Genomic DNA, 19,713 nt, shown 5'->3' on the forward strand with positions numbered 1-19,713 from the left:
CCAGAATTTTTTACAGTTGTGTTTTTTATTATGGACATTATTGTAATATATATTTTTGTCTTCACTTCTTTGCTTTTTAGTATGATTGAGAAGAAGTTTTCAAGACATTGTGGTGTTTTATATTTTTGCCATTTTTTCCATGTTTTTTCTCTGTCTTGCATTAGCATTTTACTTTTTTTGAACAACCAAATTGCATTATTTCATTTTAGTCTCTTCCTTCTAGGAGGTACAAGGCTATTTAGGATATTCAGGAAAGTTGTATTGAATTAATTTACAGCATCATTTAAAGGGGGGATTCTTAGGAAGTTCCAGTTAACATATGATAGATAAGTAATGAATATTTCTGGGCTAAACCTAGAAAAGTTGCATGTTGTTTTATAAACATACTGTTAAAAGTAGATATGTGAGACATCTGGTTGTATAAATTGGGAGATGATCACTGAGAGACTCTGACGTTTTACCAGTGTGGTGTATTTGCTAGGGTCTGATACTAGAATCTAGACTGATAGGAAATTTGATGTCTTGCTATAATGTGTGGGACTATTAAGTAATTGTGTGGAACCATAAAAGTTCATGCTAGATACAGGGTAGTTAGAATTGATATCCAATTAATTGGAAATCACGTCACCTAGTAGTATTTTTTCTGTGTGGAATTGTTATGGATATCCAATGGTGGATATCTTCCACTATAGCTGTATTGTCACCAGGAAGGATTTAAAGGACTGTTATACATATTTATTTATTTTCAGCAAGGTAATAAGAAGCTCTGCTGAACTGAATTTTGGTATTGGTTTGTTGTAAGGGGAACTGTGGTAGTTGTTCAGAAATATTAAAGCAATGCCACCACCTTCTCTCTTTATATGGACATTCTGGATGATATTATATAGCTAGGAATTGTAACTTTGGAGTTGTTTATGGTGGGTTTAAGTCAAGTTTCAGTTAGAGTGAGAATATCAGGGTTATATTGGGAAATCCAGGCATGTAGTTCAGCAGCTTTATTTCTTATGCTTCTAACATTTATGGCAACAAAAGTTCGATTACTGGGGTTGGGGTTGACTGTTGTGATATTAGAATAGTGTGTGGAAGAGAATTGTCTAGATATTCACTGTGATAGGAGAGGACTGGATTAGGGCGAATGTCTGCTGTTAGAAGGATTTTAGTATATTGAGGCATTTCTGATATTTGAATGTTGGAGAGTATTATTTGTATTAATTATGTTTTGGTTTGAGTTGAAATGTAGCTAATTAGTTTATACATGGAGGAAGGGTGAGGGGTGTCATTAAATAGGTTTGCTGCAATGTGCGGACAGTGTAGGGAGGAGTTATAAACAGGTGGTTGCGACAGAGTTGGAGAGATGTTAAGAACTATTATAGAGTCATGGTAGTATGAGATATGGCCCTGTAGGAGAATAATAGAGGATAAACTGGGGAGTAACATGCGTAAGTAAAGGGATCTGTATTTTACTGATGTCAGGTAGTGAGGATCAAGAAGGAGACAAGAAGTTGCAGGGTAGAAGGATACTTAGTGGTGGTGGAGTCTGCATGTTGGTAGAGGATATGTAGAAGAGAAGTATTTTCAATGAAGTAAGAGAGTTAGGTTGTCCTGACATCTTCTCTTGGATGTAAGGATTTATGATGATAGAAGGCACTGCCAGCCATGCCAGGAGAAGTTGGGCAGTGGATGTGCAACATATGCCAGCACAGCTAGCTGGAATTTTATAAATAATTATATGTCATTTGTATATAAAAACTGATTTGTACAGAAGCTTGTGCTGAAAATGTATTTGTGAAGTTTGTTTGTGTTAAAATATATCAACAGTATTTCCTGCTGGGCAGAAAAGAAATGTACATCTATTATTGTAACTGAATTAAATGTATACAGCATATACTGGGAGAAAAGAGGTTAATGCACCTGACTTTGAAAAATCTTCTTGAAATTAATGAGTTAAGCTATAAAGATGTTATCTCACAATTTTGAATGGAGGCAGAGAAGCAAGGTCTGTACTAGAGAATAGGTTGTGGCTCCTGTGGGAAGAATGGAATGATTTTATGGTTTTATGACTTCCAGCAGCTGCACCACATCTGAACAATGCTATATCTGTGTGTATTGTAACACATAGGTGTTAACTGTGGTAGCTTGGTAGCTTCTAATGATGGGGAACAGTGTGGGAAATAGAGTCAGATGACCAGATGTATGTGATGTCATTTTGTACAGAAATAATGTTTTAATATTAGAGGAAACGGAGTCTCAGCAGCATTCTGTATTCCTTCTTGGATTTGACAACAATGACCACTCACCCATCTTACCTTCCTCTATTCAGTAAGTAGGAAATGTAATTATGTCAATCAGGAATAGATACTGAGACTAGATTAATACTGTTTTTCTATAACTGTGTGAAACTTTCCATCGGTGTTATTTTTAATATGTCCTATGACTGAAACTCTGGTGTTTAACATTTTATTGTTCTTTTATTATTTATTATTAAATATATTTAAATGTTTGATTGTAGCTGGTCCTTTTTAGAAAATATTAAAATTTTGAGAGTATTTGCATATATTTAATTGGTGATAACTCTGGCCACTCCTAAAAGCCTTGTTGCTTGGTCAACATTACCATTTGTATTAATATTAACTTTACTCGACATAATTGGATTTCCTTTTAAGAGCCTTATAATAATTGGTGACAGTGAATCTACCTTACAGTCTGGGAAAAGTTGGTAGAGCGGCTTTCCCAGGGGTGTGTGTGTGTGTGTGTGTGTGTGTGTGTGTGTGTGTGTGTGTGTGTGTGTGTGTGTGTGTGTGTGTGTGTGTGTGTATGTGTATGTGTGTGTGTGTGTGTGTGTGTTTGAAAATTAAATCTCAAAGAGTGTGTGTGTGTCAGTTACTTGGAACTGGGACATGAATCACTGGTTTCACAGAGAAGGTGCTGGAGGACTTGGCTTGGACACTTGGCTTAGGACCTAACCCTACAGCTGTGCCAGTGGGGACTCTTACTGGTGACTTGGAGGAAGACAGCTAGAGACACCCAGACCCCAGGCTGAGTGTGCTCCCTGTGTGCTCTTAAGGAAAATTCTGCTTGATGCAGAGAGGTCTGCATCTGGAAATACTGAGTGTACCCATTTGTATTGCAAGTGAATGTCTCTCTCCAGTGTCAGTGGTGAGGATCCAGGCTCCTTGATTACTGGCCCAGCATAGGGACATCACAGGAATACAGGGGTTTAAAAGGCTAGATTATGGGAATGTAATTAAAGTAGGAAGAAATAAGGGTTTATTTGGAAATAGTAGAAGGCATTATATAGAATAAACTTCTCATCATATTTGTTATGGATAGAGACTACCTTATCAGAAGTGGGAGTGGAAGTATGAGGCATAGGTAGCAGCTTTAGCAATGGGATCCTTCAGAGAAGGATTACAGCAAAATTTGTTTAAGTCATCAAGTAACTGAAGGAGCTTGGCTTTTGATAAGTACCTAAACATTATCAACAGGGGAAGTACTACCAGTTTTAAAGAAGAGGTTACTAAATTATGGTCTGATTTAACAGGGCATGATGATACATATGTAACTGTTTAAGAAGTGACCATATTTTTGAGGACTAGATCTGGGATATTGGAGCCTCTAGTATGATGGTTAGCTATGGTTATCTATTTGTGAAAGAGAGTTTTTTTGCATGTCAAGGAAGTGCTGGGCATGATAGTCATTGTCAGTGTAGGTCAGTCAGTTTATTGTTGGATAGTTGAAGTCCCCCTGTAGAAAGATCTTGGGTTTAATTGGAATTTCAGACAATATGTTAAAATAGCTATAATGCTCATAAGGGGACATACAGGGTGTTCTATAGTTAGGTATGAAGTGGTAATTAGTCTTGTTTAGGATGATTTGGAATTCTAGTTCACATGTGGTGTCCCAAGGAAACTGTCATGAAGTAATGATATCCATGACAAATAATAATACTCCCCCACAGTGGCCAGTGTCTGAAGACTTGATAGGAATTATAACCAGGAATAGAGGATGCACTTTCATTATTCTGAAAACACGTTTCTGTAACTGTGCATATATGAATGTGTTCAAGTTGCAAGAAAGCCTCAAGTTCAGAATATCTTACTGTACTGGTCAGTAGCAAAAGATATCCAATGGCCATACAAGTTGATTAACTAGTCACAATGTTCTAAAACCATTTAATTATGCAAATAGTGGAGATAAGGTTAGTTTAAAGGTGGGGAATGTGAGGCAGTTTTAGCTGATGTGTCAGCAATGCGTTGCAGGAGCTCTGCATTTTATATCCCACTAGCTGGAATCTATTGCTTGATGTCCTTCCATTGTGATATAAATACAAGTTTTCAGCAATTGTAATAATTTATGAATCCTATTCAAAGTGTTTACTTTACTGGCTTTATCAGCAGTGGCTGAGATGGCAGCTTGTATGGCTTCTAATTCCTCACCCCAAAATCCAGTAACCCCTCCATCTAAAAGCATTTTAGACCAATTACTCATATTTTGCAATTACTAAAATAAGTGAAAAAATATTATACAATCTTTAATGAAGAACATGAGATCCTGATTTCATACCAACATGGTTTTAGATGACACTTTAATATAATCGTCAAACTCTTCTAATCCACCAGTGCTATGTACAGAAATATGGATTACACCCAGCAGTGTCCAGCAGTGTTGGCATAGAGAGATCAAATGCTGACTATGGCCCAGGTGACCCAGATAAATGTTTTTTACAATTCAGGGATAGGTGCTAGAACAGCTAGAGAAATTTTAGAAATAATAACTACTAAATTAAAGAAGACTTGATAACAGGAGGATATTTTAATTGTATACTTGAAAGAAGGCAAAAGTGCATGGAAGACCCCTAGCCTCTCTGTTTTACCAAGGGCATTGAGAAATGGACTTGGAATTTGGATCTAAAAGCACTAATGTACTTAACTGATGCAGACAATTTATATTTTACACAGTATTCACTTGTTTTTCAACACACAATTAAGAAGAGGTATAATGTATATCTCTATGGATATGAGTAATGAAGTGGATAGGATCAGTAGTTTGCCATGTCCAGTTTCAGATCACAATACTATAGCTGTTAATTTTAATAAAATTAAAATGATTTTAACATTCATAAGTACTCCTGTATATTTTACTAAACTGAAAGATTTTGTACATTGGTTGATAAGAGAAATGTATGAAACTGAATACTAATCAAGCAGTAGATATGGCTATTATATGGGATTACATGAAAACATTCATGTTTGATAAAGTAAATCTTGGTGTAAAAAATGAAGTAATACCAGAATTAAAATCAAATGAAGTCATCTGAGGCAAAATTAGAATTTCAGAAACAAAATAAAAAGAAAATCTCTCAGAACAAAGAATTAAGCAAGGAATAAAAACAGATTTTAAAACATAAAGTGGCAATAGTCTTAGAAAACTTTAGGCTACAAACGTATACAAGCACTCCTAAAGTTCTGCAGAGCTTACCAAACAAATGTAAAATTATAAACAAAGCCACATAAATTAAACGGATTATTCTTCTGCATTTGAGGAACATAAAATCATCAGATTTAGAAGATATTATGGGAGCTTTTCAGAAACATTATGGAAAGGTAAATGGCTCAGAAGACAGGAATTTGGACTCTGATTACATGTAATGATTATTGAAAGAAAATATTTATGGTAGATTATCTCAAGAACAAGTAAAACTTATTACGAAGCTGATATTTATAATAAAAGATGAGATTAGAAGTCTGAACACAAACAAAGCATCAGGTTTGGTTGGGCTAGTACTGGATGTTCACAGACTATTACCTCAGAATATTGTTAATCTTTTAAGAAGACTTTTAATATAATTTGTAATAATAAAATTTCTCCATAGAAATATAATATTTTTCCTATTTTAAAACAAGAGAGCAATCCAGAACTATGTAATTATAAAGACCAATATATTTTATTAAATATTGATTGTAAAGTATATGCATTTATATTGTAAAATAGATAGAGGAATAGTTTATAAGAGTTAAACAAAGATCAAACAAGATTGATAATTAAGAGACAAACATATGAAAACATAAAAAAGAATAATCACTTTGACATATTATGCAGATAAGTATAACAAAGAGGGATGTAGTTAATTGATTCATTGGATTAGAAATATTTATTTTAAGCTTTAAAATATATAGATTCCAGGATACAATTATAGACTACTTGTCATCTTTCTACACTAATGCTATAGCTTGTATTAAAATCTATTATTTTTGTTACAAAAGATAATTATTAAAATTGGAAAACAATGATGTCCTCTGTCACCATAATTGTTTAAGCAATTATGCCATTTGCAAGATCAAAACATGAAATAAAAGGGGTTGCCATTTCACTCACATAATGGTTCAAAATTCAGTTGTTTTCAGATGGCATTTTATTAACAGTGAATGCCATTAACCGTAAACATGTCATTTTATTTTATGTTCTAAACACTTTTGAGAAAATTTCTGTCGAGGTTTAATTCTAAGAAAACACAAATAATGCTACTTAGTCATAATTGCATAAGCAAGATAAATCAAAAGCATAGTTTAACTTGGAATAAGAAGGGAATCAAATATTCAGGTGTAAATCAAATAACATGAAATATATTATAATATATATTATAAACATTAACTATAAGAGATTACATCAAGATTGTTTAGTATTTTTGCAAGATGGAATAAATATTATTTCTTTTTTGAAGGCTGATTACAGCTGATAAAAAATTATCTTACTTCCCAATTTATACATTATCCATGCTGTCTCATTAGTTTCAAACAAAGTAAGTTCAACAAGTTTAATAAGTTAATTTTAACCTTTCTATGGTATACAAATTGGCCTAAAATTGCTTTAAAACATCATATAAGAGCATGGTCAAGGGCAAGCATTGGGCTTCTGGATAATGAATCCTATTCAGTAGTTTCAATCTTTAAAACAATTACTAATTGGCTGGATCCTCTCTGTAAACCTAGTTGGAAAGGCATACATGCATTCTTTATAGATCTTGATAAAAAAAAAGTTCATATAAAATTATCAATAGTGATTTAAATTGACTTGTCAAGTATTATATATTTAATTACAATGCAAAAGAAATAATCAAAAATAATTTGACTTGGCTTCTAAAGAATTATCTGTTTCATCACCTGGCAAATATAAAGTTCCCTTACATATTGAAAATCTTTTAACATATTTTAAAATGTTATCAGTAGACATTTGAAAATCAATAATTGGCTATTTAAAATATTCCCTATTGTATTCACCTTTACCATTTTAGATGGAGATTTTTGACCAGTGATAAATGTAAGGGAAGAGTAAGTTAGCTTTTGGTTTGACAGTTTGGATGAAAATAAAGTACTTGCTTCCAATAAATTCCATAGTACATATAATCTAAATCTAAATGATTGGATATTAATTCAAAATATTAGGAAATATCTAGAAAACCAAACACAGGGTGTACACAGCAGGGATAGTAAAAAAAAAAAAGAATTGCAGGTAAAGATGCACATACAGGATTGTCAAAATTATATAAATTGATATCTTTTAACTCTAAAAATGTATGACAATTAATGGAAATACTTGTAAAATCTGCCATTTAAAGAATTACATGACAAATATTGATACTGAAGTCTTTAAATTTAACAACCTTATTGATATTTTGGAAGACATTCTCATAGAAACTTATAGATCATTCTCCACTCCTTATAAACTAATCAAAATGTACAATGACCATAACTGTAGTAATTGAAGATATGGTGGTCTAACGAGGGTAGCTTGGGAACATTAGTTGTGAAAGTCTTAGGGAATTTTTAATTAAAATATAAGCTTTATGAAAGCACTATGGTCTGATAAGTGTTCAAACTAATTGTTAATTTTATTTAATTCTTTTATAACTAAACGTGTTACGGAACAGCAATAGTTTCCCTTAGTGTGTATTATCAGTATCTAGGAAAATTATTACAAGGAAATAGAAAAGTAGCAAATAATGTACCATCATTTATTGATTTTACTAATTCAACCATTGATATATCTCAGACTGTAATATTTTACATTGCTGATTTAAATGAAAAAAATGAGCTGTAATTTGTAAATAGTTTTTGAATGTTGGTGTTATTTATCGTTTGATTCTTTTTTGAATATATAATATCAATAACATTTTGAAAATTAGCAAAATATTAAAATTAACAATTCCCAGCTGACAGAAATTTTAAAGTTGTAACTGACTAATAATAATAATCTATAAGTTGAGGTCTAAAGGTAGGGACAGCATAGGTAAAGTATGCACTTAAATATGATGGGATAATTGAGATCTTGTTATGATCTTTTGGATTTCTTGGCTTGCATAATGCTGTCAGAAACTAATGTAAAATTATATTGTCTTATGTTTTTAGCTGTGCTGGGTTACTGAATACCTGGTGGTTTACAGCTCAGCCAGAATCATTAATGCCTACAGTAAGCGTACACTAAGTGTACACTATCTGTATTTAAGAACATCCCAACTATATTTCTGTGCTTTCTGGTCACTAAGTGTACATGTAGTCTACACTTTGTGGTAACCTTTATGAGTCTACTTCAATATTTAACTCATCACATTCAAGTGATGCCTCCAAGTGCATCTGCAGTTAACTCCTACTGATGCCTCTAATATTTGCATCAATAATTCCAAAACTGTGCTACATACAAGGTTTTAAAAGATTTGATCTTAAAGCTTATACACAACAATAATCTCAACTGCATTAATATTTGACCTCTATCTAGTGCAGGTAAATAGATATTAACTCTTGTTTTTATGATATTAATTTATATAGCTATAATTTTCACATTTGTCTAAATATCTCAACAATCAAGTCACACAGACAGAACTCCTTAACATCATATGAAAGCTCATAGGTAGATGAATAAAATGCTGCTGACAGTATGCATGTAACTGGAATGGTTGCTGAGATATTATAAGTTGTTTACAAAATATTACAAATGTAATAGTTACTGTGTTTACTGTGACTTATAAATTTTGGTGTAAGACCTAGAACCTAAAGAATATTACCACTATAAAAATAGTTTGTGCTGAAGAGTTTGTCATTTATATTTCTTTCATAACCCCTTTGGTTCCAGAGCTATGAATATTTGCTAGAAATGTGAGGACACAATTTGATTCTGTCAAAAGGATTAGGCTCCATTCATTGGAAATTGCAGTGTAAACATCCTAAGCTCCACTGGAGTGAATGAGTTAAGGCTGCAAGAAAATCAGTAGGAAAACTAAAATTAGGAGGAAGAATGTGTGAATTATGCTTGTGTTGTCTGTTCACTCAAAAGGGTATACACCTAGTGTACACTTAGTGTAGGTGTTAATGAATCCCAGAATTAGTCATATTTTGTCTTATATTTGTGTGAACTCAGTGGAGAGGCTGCATCATCCCAGAACATACTAGAACTTTAAATTTCTGCTAATTTACAAGTGCCCTTATGTGCTGCATTTAGAAAAATTGTCACATGACGTATGGTGACACAAAGATGCAACAGTGTGCTTTGTGTGTCTTTATGTACTCAGCATGTAAAGCTGGTAGTGAGGGGATGAGGAGTGAACATAGAAAAATGCAGTTCAGTAAGTCATAGCTTTTCTAACACAATGCAAGTTGTAATGATTGTTGCAGTCATATTAAATCCTATCCTTATATTGTACTAGAAATGCGCACTAAGATTGTAGGTTAGTCAGCAGACTCTGTGAAAGTTTTTGACCTGTTTATATTATGTTGACCTAAAGGTAGTCTGTCAAAAGAAATGTTGGAGTTAACTCCTCATAAGTTTTCTTGTACATGGGATAACAGTATTTATTTAACTCACGCAAGTGCAATATTAAACAAATAACTTAGGCATTTCAGTCTGCAGTGTGTTTTGTATTACTCTAAATGGGGTAGTTAATTTCATTCAGGGATGGTATCCTTTCTTTATATGAGTGTTGGTAAGTGGCTCTGCTCTTTTTTGCATGTATTGGGGCAGTATTGTATTTGTTAGTTTTGTTTATTGCTTTACTTGTATGTGTGTTTCACTTTCCTTTGTAATCTCAAGAATTGAGCTGATACATGAAATTTCACTTAGGCTGCATGTGTAGTTCTAAATGACAGTAAAGTTTAATTTGACTACATGTGTATTACGGACGGCTAGATTTGCATTCTAGGTTTTGCACATTCACAAGCCTTTAAGATATTACTGACTGTTCAGTGTCAAAATAAGAGCAATTACTCCTATGAAATCTACATTAGAAAGTGTTAGGAATATTTCCGATCCATTTCTTATTATTATTATGCTGTAACAAATCTGCAGCATACAGGACTGTTTTTTAAAGTTTACATTAGCGGAAAAGTTTTAATTTCAACGTACTCTTACTTACTGTTCTGACATGGCCGATTTATATGAATTTGCACTTGAAGACGAAATTAAAAACATCTATTTGTCATGTAAGAATTGCAGTACATACAAATACAATGATATTTTTGTGACTTGTGACAACTTAGGGGATTTATCAAGCTTTTAACTCTGTAGGACAATATTTCAAAGAATGTATATTTCAAAGAGAACAATATTGCTTAAATATTTTGGATGAAAATAGAGGAGCTAGCAAACATCTAATAGTGTAGTAAATTAGCAATCTGAAAAACCATAAGACATTAATAACACCGTCACAGAAAATATACACGTTTTAGCTGCATGGATGAAAAGTACAATTAGAAAAAAGTGCAGATGATGATATAAATTTGTCAGATAACACTCTTACTAATAGGAGTTTTTGACTGATAAAGCTCTTAAGAGAAAGACTGGGAAAACAAAAAGAAACAATGTTAAAATTACTGTTAAATGAGGTAAAAAACAAGGAAATACAGTTAAATAACAAATGAAAGACAGTACTGTCCAATCTGATAATAATGTTTTGGTAATGGAACACTAAAAAGAAAAGGAAAATAATTTAAACAATGCTTTCATAGTGTTAAAAACAGGTAGCAGTAGAGACAGATTTGGAGGGTGGCACAACTGAACAAATTATAGTTGCCTTAGGAATGAAAAAACAGTGAGTGGCAAAATTAGGAGAAAAAGAAACAGATCTCTTAACTGAAACTACTGTTGCATGAAATAAAAAGTTGGTCCTTAGGAAGTTTGCTGGAACCTCCAAAGATTCTTGGAGACCAAGAGAAGAACATTTAAAGGAAGTAGTGGGTGCATGTTCAGTATGTTATTTAAGGGAAGCAGACTAAGGGAGAATGATGTGGTGTATTTTGATACAATAGGTGGTAAATCTGTGAAGAAGTTAGTGAAAACAGTACAAGGGGAAACAGTATAGACATTCAGAACTTTTGAGTATGTGGCTAAAGGAATTAATACTTAGTTTCATAGGTTCATAGGTTTGTACTAGGCTATTAGCCCTAGGGCCTATACAAGCCTAGCCATAACAATTCCCTGGATATTTCTTCCCACAATATTTACTTCCCTGGACCCCTGTCTAGCAGGGCGACTGACATGATCCCCGTGATGAATTTCCTATCTCCCATCCAATCGTCACGGTTCCTTTTGAAGAAGGCCAAGGAGGTGCTCTGCTTGACATGTATGGGCAGTGTATTCCAGAGTATGGAGAGTCTCTGGATCAGGAACCTATCCCTCCAGCATGGTTTGTTTATTGTGATGACAAGGTTTAGATCCCTGGAGCATGTGGCTCTGAGGGATTGGGATTTCTTTGAGTGGAGCATGTCCAACAGCTCAGGGTTTGACATGGCCTTGTATGTTAAGCAGAGATCACCTCTGAGTAGACGATATGCGACAGAGTATAGCTGGAGTTTTTTTAGACAGTCAGTATAGGGCATCTGCTTTAGGCCTGTTATTCTTTTAGTGAGGTATTTCTGTGGCCTTTCCAGCTGTTGCAGATGTCTTGTGAGGTGCATACCAAACGGGGCATTGTACTCTATAATGGGTCTAATGAGGGATGAGTACAGTGGGACAATGACCTCCTTTTTTCTGGATGAAAAGCCCTTAGTGATGAGCTGTGCCACATAGAAGGATTTCCTGACTGTTGTGGCGATGTGGTTATCGAAGGTGAGATCACTGTCCACCTGTATCCCTAAGCCTCTCATCACATTTTTGGTGTTTAGTGTACTGCCACCTATATGGTAATTCATGGGTACATGTTTTTTCCCAAAGGGGATAACTATACATTTCTTGGCATTAAGCTTGAGCCCATGGCTCTGGCACCAAGCATCTGTTTCTGTAAGGCCCTTTTGTAGAATATCCACATAATTTGGGGATTCAATAATGGCTCCCAGTTTGCAGTCATCTGCAAACTTTGTTAGCCAGAGTCCCTTAGTGTTGGCCTGTACTTCAGAGAAGTAGATGCCAAACAAGAGTGGTCTCAGGACTGAACCTTGAGGTACTCCACTTGTCACTTGCCTGGAGCTGGATTTGGAGTCAGCTACTTTTACAGTCTGGGTTCTGTCAGTAAGCCAGTTGACAACCCATCGAGTGATGTAGGGATTTATGCCCAGCTTAGTAAGTTTATCTATAATTCCAGAGTGGAGGATGGTGTTGAAGGCCTTGGCGAGGTCCAGATATCCTGTGTGGACTTCCTTACCTTTGTCCACAGCTTTGGAGACTGATTTGAAGAAGTCAATCAGGTTCAGGAAACAAGATCGGCCCTTCACTAACCCAAACTGAGTGGGGTCCAGTGTTTGAAGGTTGCTAATGTCTTTGTTTACAAGTTCCATGATAAAGCATTCCATGCCCTTGCAGATCAGGCTCGTCAGACTGATGGGACGGTAGTTCCTGGGATCCAAGATGGATCCCCCCTTGTGGAGTGGGATAACTGTAGCTGTGCACCACTCAGTGGGCACGAAGCCTGAGGTGAGGCTATGATTAAACATGACACTTAGGTGAGGTGCCAGTTTCCTAGTTCATGTAGTACACAGCCTGGGATGTCATCTGGTCCCATGGATGCTGTATTCTTAGCTTTGGAGAGTGGGGTTTCTACCTGTGTGGACATGATTACCGGAATTTGGCAATCTTTTGGTATTGAGATGGACCCTTTAGGGGGTGAGAGGGAGGTGAACTTGGCACTAAATTGATTGGCCAGGATATTGGCAATATCCTTGGGATCAGTATATTTAATGCTATTCTATTGTAGCTCAGAGCAGATCTGAGCATTGCCATTTAGATTCTTGACATAACTTTAGAATGCCTTGTGGTTGTCTTTGGAATCTTAGGCAATTTTACTTTTGTAACTAGCTTTGGAGGATTTTATGAGGGATCTCAGCTTCTTACTGATGCTGGTAAGGGAGATTTTTGCATCCTGGGATTTTCCTCTTTTCTGCAACAGTTTCTTCCTTCTGTTGCTTAGTTTGTTTATGGCAGGGGACCACTAAATGCATTTCTGACTGAAAAAGTAATCAAAAGGCCATTTAATGTAAACCATAAGCAAGCTGTTTTGTGGGAGCAAAGCACCCTCCAATAACTACATCCCATGCATGAGGCTATACTTTCCAGCCTTGCAGATTATAATATTAAACTTGGGGTTACTGAATGACAGGGATAAGGAGTTCCTTCCTACTTACAGTTACACCACTCAAGGCTTTTTTTTTAACAAAAGCCCACAAACATAGTCAAATAGTCAGGCAAAGTGCATTTTTCCCTATATAAATCTAGGTTTACAGGTTCATAGGTAGGTACTAGGTTATTGGCCCAAGGGCCTAAGTAAGCCTAGCCAACAAGGTTCCCTGGCTTATGCCACCCACGAAAGTTATTTTCCTGTGCCCCTGTCGAGCAGAACCACAGAAGTGATCTCTGGGGTGTATTTCCTATTTCCCATCCACTTATATAGGTTCATGGGTAAGTTCTGGGATACTGAAGTATACTGAAGTATACCACATAAAACAAATATTATTCTCTTTATAGCAGATTGTGAAAAAAATGTCCAGTGCAAAAAGTCACAACACATAAAAGGTATGCAAATTAGGTTGGATGCAGTGTCTTTATTTGATGAGTACTCCTGCTAAATATCACAATACTCAATTATTGTCAGCAAGCATATCAATCCTGTCTGCCCATGACTGAGCAGACTGTATGGTATGTACTGGTTCCGTTAAATGTTTCTTGTAGTTATTTCTGCTTCTGTCCACATTTATATAGATGGCAAATGGCTGCATTAGTTGTTTGGTAGATTTGAGCTGCTCTGTAGGGTAAACAACAGATAGAGTATATAACTTTATAATGCTCAGGCCCATGGATAAGACTGCATAATTGTGAGTGTTATGTGAAAATTTCCTGAAAAGATATCTAAGGCTTTACAGGTTCATGTTTAGACTTCTACATATCTGGAATTTTTCCACCAGAAAGATTAATTGGGCTGCATGCCATGGAATAAATAACAATGTTATGCACCAAATAAAACAATTATGTTTGAATGTGACCTGCAATAGGTTCTGTTACAAATGAATTGCTTTCTGCCTTGTGAAATTACTGCCACATAGATTATTTGCATCTTGAATGACTTATATTTGCAAAGTGTTGAATTTCTGCATGTTCTAATTTAACTGTAAATAGAACACTTAACTGCTTAATATAAATTTTCCTAAGAAAATTAGTAACTCCCTCTATGTTCTCCCTTCTCCAAAGTGCCAAAGTCAGTAGAAAACTGATGTACACCTTGCCCTCTTTTACAGTGGCATAACAGTATCTACTCATAATATTCAACCCACCTTCTCAGTAGGAGTAAAAGGATATGAAATTACCCCTTTGTCAGGATTACAGAAGCACAGACACCCCACACACACACAACCCCCCCCCCCCACACACACACACACACACACACACACACACACACACACAAACACACACGCACACACACTGATCTCTGAGTTAGTATATATATATATATATATATATATATATATATATATATATATATATATATATACACTTAGCAGGGGTGTGGGAGGTGCACAGGGGTTTCCCTTGCAAAAAATTATTTTTTCTTTTGTTTAAAAGTGTTTGCATCTGCTAAGATTCATTCTTGGTGCATGCGTTGTAGCTTGCCAATGTCCATAATGTCAATCATTTGGTGTCAAAATGTTCCAGGTCAACAATAGTGCCATTTCATGAAGTGAAAAAAAAATATATATATATATGTGTGTGTGTGTATATATATATATATATATATATATATATATATATATATATATATATATATATATATATATATATATATATATATATATATATATATATATATATATATATACATGCATACACATATATTACCTATATATATATATAATATATATATATATATATATATATATATATATAAAGATATAGATTTTATATATATATATATATATATATATATATATATATATATATATATATATATATATATATAAAATCTATATCTTATATATATATATATATATATATATATATATATATATATATATATATATATATATATATGTTCATAGGTAGGTACTAGGCTATTAGCCCAAGGGCCTACATAAGCCAAGCCAACAAGGTTCCCTGGCTTACGTCACCCAAGAAAGATATTTTCCTGTGCCACTGTCGAGCAGAGACACAGAAGTGATCCCCGGGGTGTATTTCCTATTTCCCATCCACTCATCAAGATTTTTCTTGAAGAGTGCTAATGAAGAACTTTGCTTGACATAGATAGGTAGCCTATTCCAGAGTATGGGAAGTCTCTGGGACAGGAATCTATCCCTCCAGCATGTCCTGTTTATTGTGGTGACAAGGTTTAGGTCCCTAGACCGTGTAGCTTGGAGGGATTGGGGTTTCTTTAGGTGTAGCATGTCCAACAGCTCTGGGTTTGACATAGCTTTATATGTTAGACAGAGATCACCTCGGGGTAGGCGATATGCTACGGAGTAAAGCTGGAGTTTTTTGAGGCAGTCAGTGTAGGTCATTTGTTTGAGGCCAGTAATCCTCTTTGTGAGGTACTTCTGTGGCCTTTCCAGCTGCTGCGGATGTCTTGTGAGGTACATTCCAAAAGGGGAGTTGTACTCTATTATGGGTCTAATGAGTGTCGAGTAGAGGGGAACAATGACCTCTTTTTTCCTGGATGAGAACCCTTTTATGATGAGGTGCGCCACATAGAAGGACTTCCTGACTACTGTGGCGATGTGACTATCAAAGGAAAGACTACTGTCCACCTGGGTTTCAAGATCTCTTATCATGCATTCGGTGTTAAGTAAATTGCTGCCTATATGGTAGTTCATGGGCACAGAGTTTTTACCAAAGTAGATGACACTGCACTTTTTGGCATTGAGCTTGAGGCCATGGCTCTGACACCAGGCATCTGTCTCAGTGAGGCCCTTCTGTAGGATGTCTACATCATTTAGGGACTTGACTATGGCTCCTAGTTTGCAGTCATCTGTGAACTTCGTTAGCCAGAGTCCTTCTGTGTTAGCTTATACTTCAGAGAAGTAGATACCAAACAGGAGAGGTCCCAGGAACAAACCCTGTGGTACTCCACTTGTCACTGCTTTGAGGTCGGATTTGGAGTCTGCAACTTTTACAGTGTGGGTTCTGTCAGTGAGCCATTTGGCAACCCATCTTGTGACATAGGGATTTATACCTAGTTTAGTGAGTTTAGCTAAAATTCCAGAATGGGGGATGGTGTCTAAAGCCTTGGAAAGATCAAGATAGGCTGTGTGAACCACCTTACCCTCATCTACGGCTTTGGTGACTGCCTCAAAGAAGTCAATTAGGTTCAGGAGGCATGATCTGCCTTTCACAAACCCGAACTGGGTGGGATCCAGAGTTTGGAGGTTACCAATGTCTTTGCTTATGAGTTCCATGATGATACGTTCCATGGCCTTGCAGACCAGGCTCATCAGGCTAATAGGTCGATAGTTCCTGGGATCAGTGGTGGCTCCCCCTTTGTGGAGTGGGATAACTGTTGCTGTGCACCATTCAGTGGGCACAAAGCCTGATGCGAGGCTATTATTGAACATGGTGCTTAAGTGGGGAGCCAGTTCGTTCTGAAGTTCATGTAAAACGCAGCCTGGGATGTTGTCCGGTCCCATGGATGCTGTGTTTTTGGCTTTAGACAGTGCAACTTTTACCTGCGTAGTTGTGATTACAGGGACTCTGCATTCTTCCTGTATAGAAATGGGCCCTTTAGGGGTTGAGAGTGGGGTAAAGTTAGCACTAAACCTATCTGCCAGGATGTTGGCAATATCAGTTGGTTCTGTAATTTTCATGCCTTTGTGCTGTAACTCAGAGCAGATCTGGGTGTTGCCATCGAGATTCTTGACATAGCTATATATATATATATATATATATATCCATCCATCCATCCTCAATGCCTTTTCTCATTTTGCACATGGGGTTGGTCATTTCAGCAGTGACAATCATGTCACGCCAAGGTTTACACTGCCGCAGTATTTCATTTGTATCACTTACTCATACAGACTCTCACCTACAGCCAAGGTATGGGAGGAAAATGGAGCACACGGAAGAAACCCATGTGACCGCAAAGATATAGATAGACAGATAGATAGATAGATAGATAGATAGATAGATAGATAGATAGACAGATAGATAAATAAATAGACAGATAGATAGATAGATAGATAGATAGATAGATAGATAGATAGATAGATAGATAGATAATGTATGATATTGTCCCTTGTAAATGGATGAATAATTAATTTCTCTGCCACTTATTTTACTATGGGTTCCCCAAGCCCATGTGGGTGCTTGTGCGCAGTGGTATAGGTTTGGGAGATGTGATTGTCCTATATACTCATGACTATTGCATGTCTGAGTCTCTGTTTTGATATCAGCACATGCTGTGTCTCTCATTATGTGTGTTCACATTAAGTCCTCCTTCCCCAAGAGTGCCCTTGTAATAAACAATATGTTTCTAAACTGCACTCACCAGTGTGAATGGGTATACTGTACAAAGTATTAGCTCCCACTGTGAACAAATGTGAATAATTCTGAACACTGTTTTAGTTAATTTATTGTAAGGGCATGTTTTAACTCCATTATTTGGTTTTCATTCTTCAGAGCTTGCAGCATTTAGAGGGAAATTTAGTGAAGAAGATAAACCTGATTATGACCCAATCGAAGAGGAACGACATCGGAAATGTAACAAGCCTGGTTACGTATGGTCAAACCATTGCTGCTCTTGTAAGTATGAAGCCCATGTATCTGACCATTACCGAGCAAGGTACAATGCAGTGTATTATGGGAGTAAGTATAATATGGAATAAGATTCTGAGATTTATTACCCTATACGACAGGTGACTTGTGTGAATTAGAATTTTGTGTACTGATCTACTTCCAGAAAAGCATGTCCTAAGCCACTAGTATGGCCAGAATATGAACTGCATCTCACTTTTTTCCCATCTCCTTCGAATTGCATTGAATTTGTAATAACCTTAATGCCAATGTCATGAAACAAGCTCAGCTATTGTTGAGAGGTTGTTGTGGCGTATGTGGCATTTGTAGCACACATGTTAGTATCAGATGCAACACTGTACCACACAATAGGTGCTGTTACACTTAGACACACTTCAGACATGAAGATTCGAGTTTCCTGTATGTCAGCTTATTGTGCTACTGCAAGGGAACTGGAGTGACCAAGATATATGGATGAAATACATTGTTTCCCTGACTTCACCATTTGTATCACTATAAAAGCATCCTGTTGTCTTATTTGCAAGTAATAGGCAATGTGTTCATTGGTAATGGCTTCATCAACACATTCTGGTTGTATTTACAAAGGGACTCAACAGCATGTATGAGAATGCCTGATTATCTAAATGTATCTCACTCTACACACAAGTGACAGGTATCTGTTTGCAAAGTGGCTTAGTATGTTTATAATGATCAAGGGTTGAATTCAAGTTTTTAACATTTCTGCTATAAACTAACTAATTTAGGAGGGTTTGCATTTTAACAATGTAGCTTTTTCTGGAAACTTTACTGTTAGTATTATTATATCAACAGATTAAGAAGCCATATAAATTCAACATCAACCCAAAAAAGTGCTTTTGCAGAGTCGGAAAGATGATGTTGTTGTAGTTGGATGGATTGGCGTGCTACCTTCCTCTGCAGCAATCTTTTTCTTAATTTTTGCAGATTTGTGACAAGTTTTGGCACAGTTATGCATCAGAAATACCAAAGTAAGCCTGTACACATAGACTTTCAGCAAGTTCTGTCTTCTGATGTGGAATATTCCAAACAAGAGTTATCATTTTATAATGCATTACTTGGCAACTACTTCATGAAGTCTAGAACTAGCTAGAAAAGGATCCTTCTAAATTTTTTGGGAAATATAACACAGTGGATTTATTTTGACAATGATTCTTTAGGTCATTGTAACCCTCCATCCATAGTATAACATAGACTTTAAGTTCTTTCCCATGTAGCTATGACATGCAAGCATGCCATCTGCTTTACGGCATAGGCTTTCTACTTGTGCTCCCTCTTTTTCTCACTATGATTATTATTCCATTTGGTATCTAGGTCATGGAACATTGCACTAATATAACTAAATATGTGTTTCCATGATTCTGACAGTGGAAATCTTGTTTCTGTAATGGTATAAAACAAGAGAACTTCTACCATATCAGATTATTATAAACAGAAAGCATATTTAGCCCTATATCACAAATTTATTTTTCAAATGGAATATATAGCAAA

General features: G+C 35.7%; 1 protein-coding gene across 2 annotated transcripts in view; it reads left to right on the top strand.

Annotated features, from left to right (window-relative positions):
* The window catches only part of LOC122811888 (delta-like protein 1), a 540,266-nt gene that overhangs the window by 294,288 nt on the left and 226,265 nt on the right, over positions 1-19,713 (top strand). For both annotated transcript variants that reach the window (XM_044084029.1, XM_044084030.1), the window contains exon 6: positions 18,073-18,195. In XM_044084029.1, coding sequence (XP_043939964.1) covers positions 18,073-18,195 — 123 coding nt within the window. The remainder of the gene's footprint in view (positions 1-18,072; positions 18,196-19,713) is intronic.

The sequence above is a fragment of the Protopterus annectens genome, chromosome 9.part0, assembly GCF_019279795.1.
Source record: "Protopterus annectens isolate FY-2018-M chromosome 9.part0, PAN1.0, whole genome shotgun sequence".
NCBI lineage: Eukaryota > Metazoa > Chordata > Ceratodontiformes > Protopteridae > Protopterus > Protopterus annectens.